Genomic DNA, 14,079 nt, shown 5'->3' with positions numbered 1-14,079 from the left:
GACTATTGAGCTGCAGAAATGTTGCATCAGGAGCAGGGAGTCTCCTCACCAGAATTTCTATACATCAATGAAACTACAGATCAGGGAGAAAATATTAATGTCCTAAAGGATAAAGGGCAATAAGACTTGAGTTTTGTTGCCAGTTACAACCAAGCACCACTTATACTTGGGGAATAAAAGCTGGTCAAATAAAACTTGCCATATAAGATATGACTGCACCAACTTCTTGTACATATAACATTTGATTTACAGGAAAGTGTATGCAAGGATAAAGCATTTTCAGTAAAAAGTTTTAAAAACATATATGAAGGGCAGGCAGTTTTCTGAATATCACAAAAGCACACAGCTAAAACCAAAGTACTTGCAATGGAGAAATACCTGAAGCTTTCCCCATAAATGCAAGAGTAAGTCAAGGATGCTCCCTTTCTGATTCCTTTCATTTCATAGTTCTAGAAATGCTAGCACTAACAAAAAGACCAGAGAAAAATATTAAAGGTATAAACATAGGTAAAGAAGAAACAAAATTACCTCTGTTTCCAATGTAGTTCTTTATAAAACTAGACAAATTAATTACAATAAGCAGCAATCATAAAGAAACTATTTGATACTTAAAAAAATAGAAAAAAAACCAGATCAGTGGAACAGATTAGATAAGAACAGTAGCTTATAAATATAAGAATTATATATCTACAGTGCTTTAAGGTTTTCAAAGTGCATCACATACAGTATCTTATCTGATCCTCACAACAACCCTAAGAGGTAGATGCTATTATTATCCACAAGTGACAGGTGAGAAAAGTAAGGCTGAAAGTTAATAAGTGACTGAGGCAAGATCTGAAATGAGTTTTCCTGACTCCAAGCCTAGCTCTCTATATAGTACACTATTTTGTCTCAGAAACATCAAACTCAATAACACACAGTGCTTGATAAACCTGAGATCATACACTGCATGGAGAAGAACTCTCTATTTAACAAGAATTAATGGGAAAATAGCAAAGTACTACAAGAGAAATTAGAAGCAACTAAATTAGAAATTAATATCTTAAAGCCACATACAAAAAGCTCAAAATGGATATGTAACCTAAACATTAAAGGTTGTGATTAATATGGAAATATGTTTTTATGATTACATATGTATAACCTATATCAATTGCTTACTGTCTCAGGGAGGAAGGAGGGGAGAGATGAAGGAAGAGGATATGGCACTCAGGATTTTAAAAAATGAATGCTAAAAATTGTTTTTACACGTAATTGGTAAAAAAATAAAATTTATAGCACTTCTAGGGCTATATCCCAAAGAGATCAAACAAACGGGAAAAGGACCCACACGTACAAAAATATTCATAGCAGCTCTTTTTGTGGTGGCAAAGTATTGGAAATTGAGAGGGTGCCCATCAATTGGGGAATGGCTGAACAAGTTGTGGTATATGAATGTAATGGAATACAATACATTGTGCTATAAGAAATGATGAACAGGCTGACTTCAGAAAAACCTGGTCTGATGCTGAGTGAAGTGAGCAGAACCAAGAGGACTTTGTACACAATAACAGCACGTTATGCAATGACTAATATTGTTAAACTGAATCCTTCTCAGCATTACAAGGATCTAAACATCTGCAGATATTTCACTAATGCGAAAATATGTTTAATAGGAATGTAAATGTAAAGCCTGTATTAGATTGTGCACTGTCTTGGGGAGGGTGGCGGGGAGAAAGGGGGAGAAAAATTTTCAATTCAAAAGCATATGGAAGTGATTGTTGATAAATCACAATAAATTAATGAAATTTTTAAAAATATAAAAAATAAAATATTATTTTTTAAAAATTACCTTCCATTTGTTCTGTATATGTCTAGTTATTTACATGTTGACTCTCCCTTTAGAATGTAAGTTTCTTAAGGCCAGGAACAATTTCTTGGCTTTCCTTGTATTACCCAACCCTTAGCACAGAGTCTAACATGTAATAAGTACTTAATAAATGCTTGATGACTAACTGATGAATGAATGTAAAACAAAAAAACAAAAACAAACAAACAAAAAACAACGAAAGGATCCATTACTCTAAAAGATTAAAACAAAGATTTTTAATTTGTCATAAACAAACAGATTTCCAATGGTTATGATACATACAAGCTTGAGGAAGTATGTTTTTTATACAAACTTTGTAGCTCTCCAGCAGTGTCCAGTACAGAAAAGGTCTTAAATTAATGCATGCTGTCTTACGTGGAATCAATGAATAGAAAGTATAAACATTAATAAAAGACCTTAAAAAAAAGGGACACTCTGAAAAATTAGCCTTACCTGTCTTTTTGATAAGTTCCAAGCATCCTTTAGGTGTACAGGGAATGAAACAATCTTGTAGGTCACCTCTAGCAAGTTTCCCAGCACTGACACTAGTTAATCTGAAACAGTAAATTAAAGGCAGAATGAGCAAGAACAAGGCAATTTAGAGCTTTGAAACTTTTTAAACATTTGGCATGGAGTTTCCCTGAGTTACCAATACATGTTTTAAAGATACAACAGCTTTAAAACAAAGTGACTCAAAAAGTCAAACACACCCATCCACATCCTTTTCGGGAGTAATGGCATTTGTCACCAGCTCAGTGTTAATGGTCTTTTCTGCATCTAAAGGTAACTGGACCAGGAGTCCATGTACAGTAGGGTCTTCATTCAAAGATGTGATGCACTTTAAAACCTAAAAACAAATTTTACAGGTTAAAGAAGGCAGAGGGTAGGAATGGAGACTACTGTAAGGCAAAACATATCCAATCTCATTTCCCCTTAGTTTTAGTTCAGAGAGTTCAAAGAAAAAACACTATCATATGGGTCCTGCATATAGCTTTCCTGTTAGACCAAAACACCTCCCAATAATATCTCTAGATACTAGAGAGGTATGTTGAGACAATAGTTAAAGAAAGGTTTTTGGGCAGTGGGTGGGAGAGGTGGCATGGGAACCTCTTGGAATAAATGGTCTAGATCTGTGATTTCATTGTTCTAAGGCATTCTCAGTGAAGAAGCTCCTACCAATGCAGATAGTTAGATAGAAGACTGCAACTGCTACACTTTATAGTTCTACAGAGATGTCTGGGACACTGAGAAATTAAGTAATTTGCCCAAGGGCACACAATTAATGTGTCAGAGGTAATACTTGAATCCTGGTCTTCCTGACACTGAGGCTGGTTCTCTAATTAATATGCTGCTCTGCTTCTTGGCCTTCTTTCTTACTTAGCCATGTAGGGCCCTGTTATGAGCTTCATTTTTATTTCTTATTACTGGAATGCTTTTGTTCATGAGTCAATTGAATAAGCATTTATTAAGTGCCTACTATCAAGCAATCAATAAGCATTTATTAAGAATCTACTAAAAGAAAGTCTGAAAAGGCAAAAATGAAATTGTTTCTGCCCTGAGAGTTTTCTTTCTATAGGAGGAGACAACAAATATACATATAAATACATAAAACAGATACAAGGTAATTTTTTTTAGGGGAGGAGTGGTTATTAGCAGCCAGGATGATCAGAAAAGGCCTCATGTAGGGAATGGCATTTGGGCTGAGTTTTAAAGGAAACTACGGATTCAAAAGGTAAAGGCGAAGTGAGGAGGAAATGGATTCAAGGGCTCAGGGCCAGATGGAATGTCATGTATGAGCAACAGGACAGTAGGCCAGTCTGGCTGGAATGTAGACTACATAAACAGAGGAATATCACACCAGTCTGGAAAAGTTAGCTAAGGGCTTTAAATTCCAAACAAAGTTGTATTTTATTCTAGAGACAACACAGGTTTGTTGAGTAGGGGAGTGACCTATGTTTTAGGAAGGTGATTTTGGCACTTGTGCTGGGGATGAATGAGAGAGGGGAAAAAGAATGGAAGCTGAGACAACAATTAGGAAGACATTCCATACTCCAAGTATGAGGGTCTAAATATAGAATTTACCCCTTGGGGGTAAAGGAGAGGACATTTATGAGAAACAATGGATTCAATATAGATGTTAAACTTTTTATATAACTTCATATGTAGCACCTCTTATGTAGAACTAGGTTCTTTGTACCTCTTCTTATGTATTTGATGTATTTGAGTTATTTTATGTGACAACTGTATCTGTCATAAGCACCCCTTAGACTGTATGCTCTATGAGGACAGGGGTCAGGTATTTATTCTTTGTATTTCCCTTAGTTACTAGCACAATGCTCTAAACATAGCAGACACTTATAGATGTGTGTTCAATGTTCAATCCTGCATCACAGGATTACACCATTTATTCTGGGTTCCTTCCCTTGAAGTAAGAAGCCTTGAATATGGGCCAAGATATATACCTATCACCCCCCCCCCTTAGCCCTGAAAATGTCAATAAATCATAACCATGATATGGAACCATAAGAAGGTTTGTTCCACATGAACCCAAAAGTTTACCTCTGCCTCAGTTGAGGTTCTTGGTAGTTTAATATGGGTGGCTCTGATTCCAATCTATAAGAATGAAAATGTAAAACACGTTTAATGATCTAACTACCTAGAAAAGTGGGAGGACTGAGAGACAGAGATATTTCTTATGTAATTATGACTAGATATAGGTTAAAAGGTATTGTTTGCATTTTAAATTCCTATGTCCTAAAGGACTTTGTAGCATTCCAGCGATTCTGAAAGTGATGGACTGATCCCTGGGAGTACCCGGCACTTTCAAGCAGTCCACAAAGTCAAAACTATTTTCGTAATAATACTAATACTTTTAATTCCTAACATGGTCAACAATGATTGGATATTGTCTATAAGCTCTTCAGGTGGGGTCCTCAATAATTTAAGAGTGTAAAAAGATCATGCAACCAAAAAGTTTGAGAACCACTGCCATACAATTACCCATTTATTTCCCCACGATATTTCAGATTTATTGTGTTCCTTTAATTTTTCCATTCTAGCTTTCTGTTTAAGAAGCAAAGCAAGTAAATAAAAGACAGAGGCTCTAGTTAGAAGCCACTTATTTATAATTTGCAATACAAGTCAAATTAGGATAAAGGCATGAGAATTTTAATTGGGGGAGAGTGGAGAGAAGTGGTGATGGGATCACAGTGCTAGCTAGCAGTACCAGCGTAGATTTTACCTCCTCAGCAGCTTTTAGCTTCATACTTATATAAAGATTGGAATCAGCTCTATCTCCAACCTAGAGCAAGCAAACACAAGAGTACTTAATGAGGTATAATGCGTAGGAAAGCCATTAAATTTTGGGTTTTTTTATTGAAACGAACCTTACTACAGCTAACTTTGAGGAATGTACCTAATGTATCTAGGAGACTTTAACATAGAAATATACACCCTTTGGAAATCATTAATTAGATATAGCTTATAGTCCTGTGCTATCATCTAAAATCTGAGTAAATAAAGATAATAAGCAACAAAAAACCAGGGATCTAACATTCCCTCCTCCCTTCTCACATTCAGGGCTAAGGAAACTAGAAGGATTGCTTGCACTGCTTTTAGAGAAGTCTTAAGAGATCTATTAACCTCTAACTTGTTTCTAAGACAAAGAATTGTACAGCTTTTGTTGGCAATAAACATTTGCAGGAGAGTGAAACAACTTCAGTATCTTGTAATATAAAATCAATTTTACACAGAAGACTTACACATGAAGTAAGCAAAACCAGGAAAATAATACACACAATGATTTCAATAATGTAAATGCAAAGATTTGCACTGCAACTTATCTGAGTTCATCTGCCTTAGTTTTTTTTTTAATTTACATTATTAATAGGTGTCATTGTGTATACCAGAGATGTCAAACTCCTTGCCTGCAAAACTTCAGCAGGAAGCAGAATAAAATGTAATTAGAGAATATTCAACATAGATAATGTTAATTTCTGGTTTTCTAAGTCAATATGTGGCCCCCAGGGATTCATTTCTACCACTCGTTGGCCTGGTTCTGCATCTGTTCATAGAAACTTTCCTGTGTTTCTCTGAATCCCTCATATTCATCCTTTCTCACAGGGACAAAAGTATTCCCAGCACACTCTCCTCTCCTCTATGCACTGTACAACTGAGCTACTCTGGCCTTCTTTCTCTTCCTCAAACACAACAGGTCATCTCCAGACTCCTCATCTTTTCATAGGCAATCTCCCACGCTTGGATTTCTCTCTTTCCTCACTGGATTTCTCCAAGATCCTACATTTTGCAGGAAGCCTTTCCTAGTTCTCCCCCTAGCTAGTGCTTTCCCTCTAGAAATTAACTTTCATTTACATTGTACATATCTTGCATGCAAAAATTTTTTGCTTATTTTCTCCATTAAAATGTAAGCTCTTTTAAGGCAAGAACCACGTTTTTCCTCCCTCTCCTTTTCTTTTTTGGTATCCCCAACACTTAGCATAGCGCCTGGAACATAGCAAGCATTTATTAATAAATGCTTGTTGACCAACTGACGTTCACTTATACCACAATTTACTCAGCCATTCTCAATTTTATGTGAATTCATTTTATTTCTAGTTTTTTGCTATCACGAAAATGAACCACTGCCAGACAAATCTCAGTGTCCCAGGAAACTCTAACCTGTACTGGCAGAGGGAATTCCTCACCAGGAGTTTCCTATACCAATGGAATCCCAGGTCCGGCTATAAAAAAGAATTGCTATTTTAAAATTCATGTGACATGAGCCATCAGTAAAGAACCTGAGCAACTACCTGTATAATGGACAACAAATATTAAGAATGGGGTCATGGGAGTTCTGTGATTGGATTGTGTTGGTTTTTATAGGAAAAGACAAGGAATACAATCTGACTGAAATACACACAATCAATATTCCTAACAATTTCTGTGGAAATCCGGCTCCCTTACTCAGATTCCAAGGAAAGACATGCTACTCTAAAAATGGGCATTATCACTGTCATGTATTTTGTTCTTATGGGCAAAAATTGACTCAATATAGATCTTTTTTCTCTCTAGTCTGCTTTCATAGACTTTTTCATTTTACATTATTAAATATTAAATCTTGTAAATAAAAACTGCAAAAAAAAAGGGCTTTATATTTCAAAGCTGACCTACTAGATTAACCCTATTCGGTGCAGCCTCCTTAGTTGCTACTATTCTCATGTAATAAAGCAGTGGTGTAATAGAAGAAAAAATGACATTCAATTTGTAGCCAGAATACCTGGGGTGAAGTTCTAGCAAAGCTGCTTGTTTTTACAACCATCTTACTCCTGAATAATGCATATAAAAATCAAATTTGATATCATTGATTGCAAATGAATCAAATATTCCCGAATTACTATAAATACCTCACATGTCAGTCTTACTGTAGGTCAACTGTCCATTCAGACTCAACACGACTATCAAGCAGCTATTTTTTCACTTACCTGCCTGTGAAGTAGAAACAGGCCATTCAAGACATATATACAAAGCAAGGGTAAGTATTGTTAAAAGAGCCTAGAATCTTCTTTCCCCAATTCCTTGTCTAATCATAATCTGTATTACAAACCACTACCCTTTGTGTTAGCAGAGAAACATATCTGAGGTAAATCCATCACAGATACATTTCCTGGTAAATCCATGCAAAGCAGCCAAGTAGAAACAATGCTTTTTTGCTTAATGAAAACACTGAAGGTTAACCCATCCAAACAAGGAGGGTACAAAAGGGTCACATAGAAGCCTTTAAGCAAAGTACTGCTGAAGGAAAGTGTTATGGAAACCTGGATTTGCTCATGACATGCTTTCTCTCTTTAACAACTCTCCCCAAATAAACCAAGAAATAACCAGTCCCTGGGTGTTCTTAGCACAGTTCTATAACGTACCTTTGATTCTCACTCAGCAATTTCTGAAAAAATAAAAAACAAAACCAAAAAAATCACAGCAGAAAATACGTGCTGGGAATATAACCAGAGGCCTTCAAATTGTCTTTCTTTCTCAACAGCTCCAACCTTTCTAATGGGAAATAATTTGCAACAATAAGCAACAGTAGCAAGATAATAGGGAAGGAAGAAAATTATGTTATACAGCATCCATTCCTAGCAAAGACTTCACAAGGAGTAAGAGAATGTATCTGGAAGCTGAAAGTATGCATAGTGTGTGGTGAGGTAATTATTACAATTTTATAAAGTATTTAAAATGAAAACTACTTATTTCCCATGGGTCAAATTATTTTAATGGAGACATCATAATACCTGTAAAATCGCCAGGCCTGGCCTGAAACCTGGGACTTGCTCCTCCATCTGAGTAACTTGGCTCTTCAATCTCCCTCTTACTTGCCTAGGGAGATAAAAGGTTAGCCCCTTAACTAATTTTTTTTTATTTTTTAAAAGTATTTTATTTTTATTTTCCCCTGTAACATGTAAAAATAACTTTTAACATTCATTTTTGACAACTTTTGAGTTCCAAATTCTCTCCCTTCCTTCTCCCCCCATTAAGAAAGCAAACAGTTTGATAGAGTTTATACATGTATAGTCATGTAAAACATATCCCTATTATTCATGTTGTGAAAGAAAACAGACAAAAAAAACCTCAAGGAAAAATAAAGTTAAAAAAAGTATGCTTCAATCTGTATTCAGACACCATCAGTCCTTTCTCTGGAGATGGATAATCCTTCAGAGTTGTCTTGGATCGCTGTATCATCTTACAATATTGCTGTTACTTTGCATCTGCCCATGCAAGTGTTTTCAGGTTTTTTGAGAACATCCTGCTCATCATTTCTTATAGCACAATAGTATTCCATTGTATTCATGTACCACAACTTGTTCAGCCATTCCCCAATTGATGGGCATCCTCTCAATTTCTAATTCTTTGCCACCACAAAAAGAGCTACTACAAATATTTTTGTACATGTGGGAGAAAAGCTGACCTTCTTAAAACAAAGCCATTTCACAATTAAAATGAGTAGGAAAAGGATCATTTAAGTCCGAGGGAAAGCCACGTCGTCCACGTGCTTGAGACACCAGCTCAGCTGCCATTTAATCTACATTTCTACACCACCCATCAAGGCCCTGAGCTGTTTTACCAATATTCCCTGCGCTCTACTCTGGCAACAAGGGTTAGAAGCAGGCAGCCCTTAAGAGCCAGTTTCACTGAATACCCCCATTCCACTGTCCCAAACTGACAGCTCAGGAACAAAAATCAATAACCATTATTGAGAGGTAAAGAAGAGAAAAGTGGTTTGACAGATGCTAGTACAATCCAAGCATCTCACAGCACAAGGTAAAAAGGAAGCAATGAAGGAAAGAGGTAATTATCCATCCTACAATCCTTAACCTATTAAGCACAACTAACAGTGGGGAAATGTGATAAGTGTTACTTCATAAAGATGTGAAACAGAATCATGAGCACAGATTTGGGGGAACAAAAGGCTCAAAATGTAGACTCAACTCTTAGTACCATCAGTAATCTGACTCAAGAGAGTCTAAGGACGTTTCTCTAGGCTGGAACAGTAGACGAATGAGTGGCATTCACAACGTTACCCCAACCAATATACGCCCCACCCCAACCCAGCACCCTGGAAACTAATCAATATCTAAGCTGATGTTTAGGCTGCTCAAACTCTTGATAAAACATTTCACCAGGTGGAGGACCCCAGGACTAAACTGAGGCCCTGAACACCCTATTCACTTACCTTTCTCAACAGAACTCCTCCCATTCACTGATACAATACCTAGACTCACTTTCTCTGTGCATCCCGCCCCCCCCCACTGATACTGTCCTTCCATTGCTAAACATCAATAACTCCTGCTACCTGTACACTCTCATTCTCATCTACCTCAACAGTAGCCTTATAATGTCTCACTCAAGATCTACCTCAACCCTGTCCTACTGCCAATAAACCATTTCAGATCTGCCTGCCTCCTTCACTGTGCCCTTTGGAACTCTGGATCAATAATTAACAAAATTCTCCAGATTTAAGATGACTTCTGATTCTACTTCCATTTTCAGGCATTCACGGACACCTGCCTCCTCTAAGCATCCTTTTCACTACTAGCTGCATCTACTCTCATGATTCTCTGGAATTCTGCCTTCCTGGAAGAGGCATCAGAATACTCCTTAGTCTCCACTGTCATTTCCAGACTGTCTCTTCCACCATTACTCAACAACCTCTATTCCTTTGAGGTTCACAATCCAAATCCAGGTGCTGGTGGCTGTTAGCGGTAGACCCCAATCTCAGTCCTGGGCCCTCTCTTCTCTCTATATTCTCTGACTTGGTGATCTTATTAGCTCCAATTGGTTCAATTATCATCTCTATGAAATCCTAATGCCTCTTTTGACCTCTGGTCACACACAAGCAATTGCTTACTGAGCATTTCAAACAGGATACTCCATAAGTACCTCAAACTCAGCATATCCAAAAAGAAACTAATTATCCCCCCCTCCCCAGCTCTACCCTTTCCCTGAATTTCCCTAATATTACTGAGGGCACCATGTTTGCAATCCTGGGGTCACTTTCATCTCACATATCCAATCAGTGGGCAGATCTTGTCATTTCTGTCTTTATCTCTTGAGTAGGTGTCACTTTCTAGCCACTCACATGGCACCAGTTGAGCATCTCCTCATATCTCATCCAGACTATTTCAATGGCCCCCTAACTGGCCTCTTTGTCTCAAGTCTCTCCCACTCCAAGCCATTCTCCAAAGTTTCAGCAGAATGTCCCATAGTTTTGTACTCAGACTCTACCTGTTCAATATTCTATCAATCACCTAGATGCCAGCATGGCTGGCTGGCTTGCTTACCAAACTTATAGAGGCACAACGCCATAGGGATAAACTAACATGGTGGATGACATAAACAGAATACCCAAAGTTCTCAAAACAATAGATCTGCAAACTATGGTGTGAGGGCAAAATCCAGCCTGCTGTTGAGAGCTAAGAATGGTTTTAATATTTTTAAATAGAATAAAATTTTGTTTTAAAAATGTAAAAACCATTCTTAGCTTGCTAACTATGCTGCCATCTTTGCTGATGTCTGACTAGAATCATGAGCTCAATCTAATGGATGACATTTAACTAGAGGAAAATGTAAAGTCCTACCTTAGGGTTAAAAAATTTCAACTGCACAAGTATATGAATGGGTAGATAGGCCAAGATAACAATTCTGGTTTAAAGAAAAAAAAGACCTGGGATTTCTGTAGACTACAATCTTAATATGAATCAACAATGTGAACCGGAAGCAAAAAAAGCTAATGCAATTTTAGACTTCATTAAAAGAGGAGATGAGAGCCAGAGTCAGTCAAGTGGGTTCAAATTGTGGCTCTGACACATAACATGTAACTGATCATGGACAGCTGGTATGAGCCCTACATTCCTCATCTGTAAAATTAGGATAATCATGCCTGAGCATGTGTCTCACAGGATAGTTGAGGATAACACTACAAAATGTAAGTAAAGCACTCTGTACTAACACGTCCCGTAGTAATTAGCCTTGTTCTACCGGGCCTGAGAAGGTGAACTAGGAGCAACGGGAAGTTTCACGGACAGATTTCAGGTCTATATAAGGAAAAACCTCCTAACAACAAAACTCTGTAAAAGTAGAAGGGACTGTCCTGGGAGCTAACATGAGAGTGCCCCATCACTGGCGATCTTCAGGCGGACGGTGATGGGCACTTGTTGGAGATGCTGTAAAATTATCTGAGGTCCCACCCAACTTTCAAGTTCTGCAAGTTAGCGTGCAACTTCTCAAAGTATTTGTGTGAGACACTATGGGTCAGAAGTCTATGAGCCAATGAAAATCATACCAATAACTGAGGCATTAAATTAAATGTATCTGCTTGTGTCTAAAATGGGAGTTATAGTATATAGATGGGAATTACAGCATACAAATGTGTATGATTAACACTCCATAAATATAAAATATGTAACAAAAACCAAAGCGTTTTATAAGGTTAATAATCAGTAACAAAAAAATCAAATAAACTTACAAAGTGATAAAATCTTACATTAAATCCTTAGCCTTCACCAAAGTAGAACCAAATGAATTAACAGATAAGGAAAACGGTTTCTGTTTTATGTCCCCTTATAGATGTCAAGTCCTGATATTTCTGGCTTTATCTTTCTTTTTCATATAATTACAGTTATTATTAATCAAATTCTGGTTTGGCTGATCAGTGGTTTGCATAGGTTTTTCCATATTTCCTAGTATTCTTCATATTTATCTTTTTATAGCACCATAACATTCTATTACATTAACATATCACGATTTATTGTGTAAATCCTATTTCAAAGGGTTTTAGGGGAGAGATAGATAGAATTTCCAATGGACTAAACTATCACAGAGGAAGACAAGACTAGAGGAAATGAGAAATGCTCAAGAATGGTATTCTGAAGACAAAAAAGAAACAATTCCAACAATGAAGAAAAATGAGATCTGACCAATGAGGACACCCAGGTGTACGTAAGGTGGATTTTAGTGTGTATAAGGATGATTTTGTTATTCTTTTTTAGACAATATTCCCAGGATCCATGGCCAAAACGATCTCTAGTTCCCAGGAGTTCACGTTAAAAACTATGTCTACTGTGACTGCACAGTGAGATACAGGATGAAAATTGTAATATCTACTACTCGCGCTGTGCTAAGTTATGATAGTATTGCTAAAGTTAACCTGTGAAGCTATTGTAGGCAAACTGCCTTCTTTGCGTGCTTCTCTATAAATCAAGAGAGCACTGGTCAGTGAGGGGGGATTTGGGTAATGCACAGGGAATGCATGCGTGTCTGCCTTAACTGGCCCCCACTGAGGCTCGGGGGAATAAGATAGGAATTGTGCTTCTAGTTTGTATGTTCTTGCCCGCCCCTGCTAGAAGAATGATTAGGGAATGCTATAGGAGGTGGTGCTCCCACTATCAGTCTTGAAAAGACTAGACTAGAACAAAGCAAGCTTATTTAACCCCCCCGAAGCCATCTTCCTGTCCATCTGCTGCCCAGATCAAGAGTGAACCTGTTAGAGGCTGGAGTCCCAAACCTCCAGTGGCGTCTGCTGTGTCTCCCATGTTGTTACTTGTGTTACACCAGGGAATTCGTCAACCACTTTGGCTGTGAAAATGTAGAAAAGATAAAAGCAAGGTGAGGAAACAGAGGATGGATATAAATACCAGTATAAGGTATAAGGCATACTAAAGTTTAGAATGAGTGGAAGCAGGCAAGATAAGGTTTAAAAAAAAAAAAGCTATTCTGGAAGAAAAAGGAGGACTAAAGAAGGCAAAGGACCTTTGCTTGGTATAAACGGCATGATGACTGGCAGAGTTGCTCATTCTCATTTTGTTTCCAAACTGGACAGAGTACAGAGGAGGGCAACAAGGATAATAAAGGATCTTGAGACCATGTCATTTGAGGACTTGCTGAAGGAATTAGGAATATTTCCTTTGGAGATGAAAAGACTCAGGGATGCAGTGCTAGCTCTCTTCAAGTATCGGCGAGGCTGTGATGTGAAAGAGGGGTCAGACTTGTTCAGTTTGGCCCCAAAGAACAAAACTAGAAGTACTGGTAGAAGATGTAAACAGACAAATTTAGGCTTGATTTAAAAGGGAGGAGGGGATTGAAATATTTATTTCTAACAATTAGAGTGTCTAAAAGTTCTCTGAGAGGTAGAGGGTTACTTCTCCTTGGAGATCTTCAAATAGAGATTAGATGACTATTCATCCTGTATCACATAGTGGAGATTCTTTGTGTATGAGTTGGATTAGATGATCACTGAGGTCCCTTCCAACTCTCAAATTTTTTGATTTTCCTCTTTTTATGATGATTATTATTATTTGGGAAATAAAGTCTTATATTTTACCTCCTTTTCTCAGCCAAACTCATAGAGAAAACTGTTTATGGCATACTCACTAATTGGGGGAAGTAATTGGTGTAACCTTTGGGGGTGGAACTTCAGATATTTTGATTTGCATTTTTCTTATTATTAGTAGTAATTGTATTTTTTTCCACGAAGCTGTTGATTGCTTCCAGTTCTAAGAACTACTGCTCATAGTCTCATATTTCTATCTAAAATAAAATAATGACTATGTACACAAATATAAAATGAGGAGAGGAAGGAAATAATCATTTATATAGCACTGCCATCTAAATTGCTGCTAAAAATGTTTTTAAAAGCAAACTAATGGCCACTTGAAAAGATGTTCAAATTTACTTATAGTCAGAGA

General features: G+C 37.2%; 1 protein-coding gene across 4 annotated transcripts in view; it reads right to left on the bottom strand.

Moving 5' to 3' along the window:
• The window catches only part of MTHFD1 (methylenetetrahydrofolate dehydrogenase, cyclohydrolase and formyltetrahydrofolate synthetase 1), a 72,457-nt gene that overhangs the window by 47,204 nt on the left and 11,174 nt on the right, over window positions 1-14,079 (bottom strand). For all 4 annotated transcript variants that reach the window (XM_021004676.2, XM_021004677.2, XM_021004678.2 and 1 more), the window contains 5 exons: window positions 8,131-8,215; window positions 5,088-5,147; window positions 4,406-4,459; window positions 2,557-2,693; window positions 2,300-2,400 (listed from right to left, as the gene is read on the bottom strand). In XM_021004676.2, the coding sequence (XP_020860335.1) occupies window positions 2,300-2,400; window positions 2,557-2,693; window positions 4,406-4,459; window positions 5,088-5,147; window positions 8,131-8,215 (437 nt within the window). The remainder of the gene's footprint in view (window positions 1-2,299; window positions 2,401-2,556; window positions 2,694-4,405; window positions 4,460-5,087; window positions 5,148-8,130; window positions 8,216-14,079) is intronic.

Source organism: Phascolarctos cinereus, unplaced genomic scaffold (genome assembly GCF_003287225.1).
Source record: "Phascolarctos cinereus isolate Bilbo 61053 unplaced genomic scaffold, phaCin_HiC Scaffold_3;HRSCAF=262, whole genome shotgun sequence".
Lineage (NCBI taxonomy): Eukaryota > Metazoa > Chordata > Mammalia > Diprotodontia > Phascolarctidae > Phascolarctos > Phascolarctos cinereus.
The sequence above is the reverse complement of the archived record's forward strand: the minus strand, read 5'-3'. Positions and strand labels throughout refer to the sequence as shown.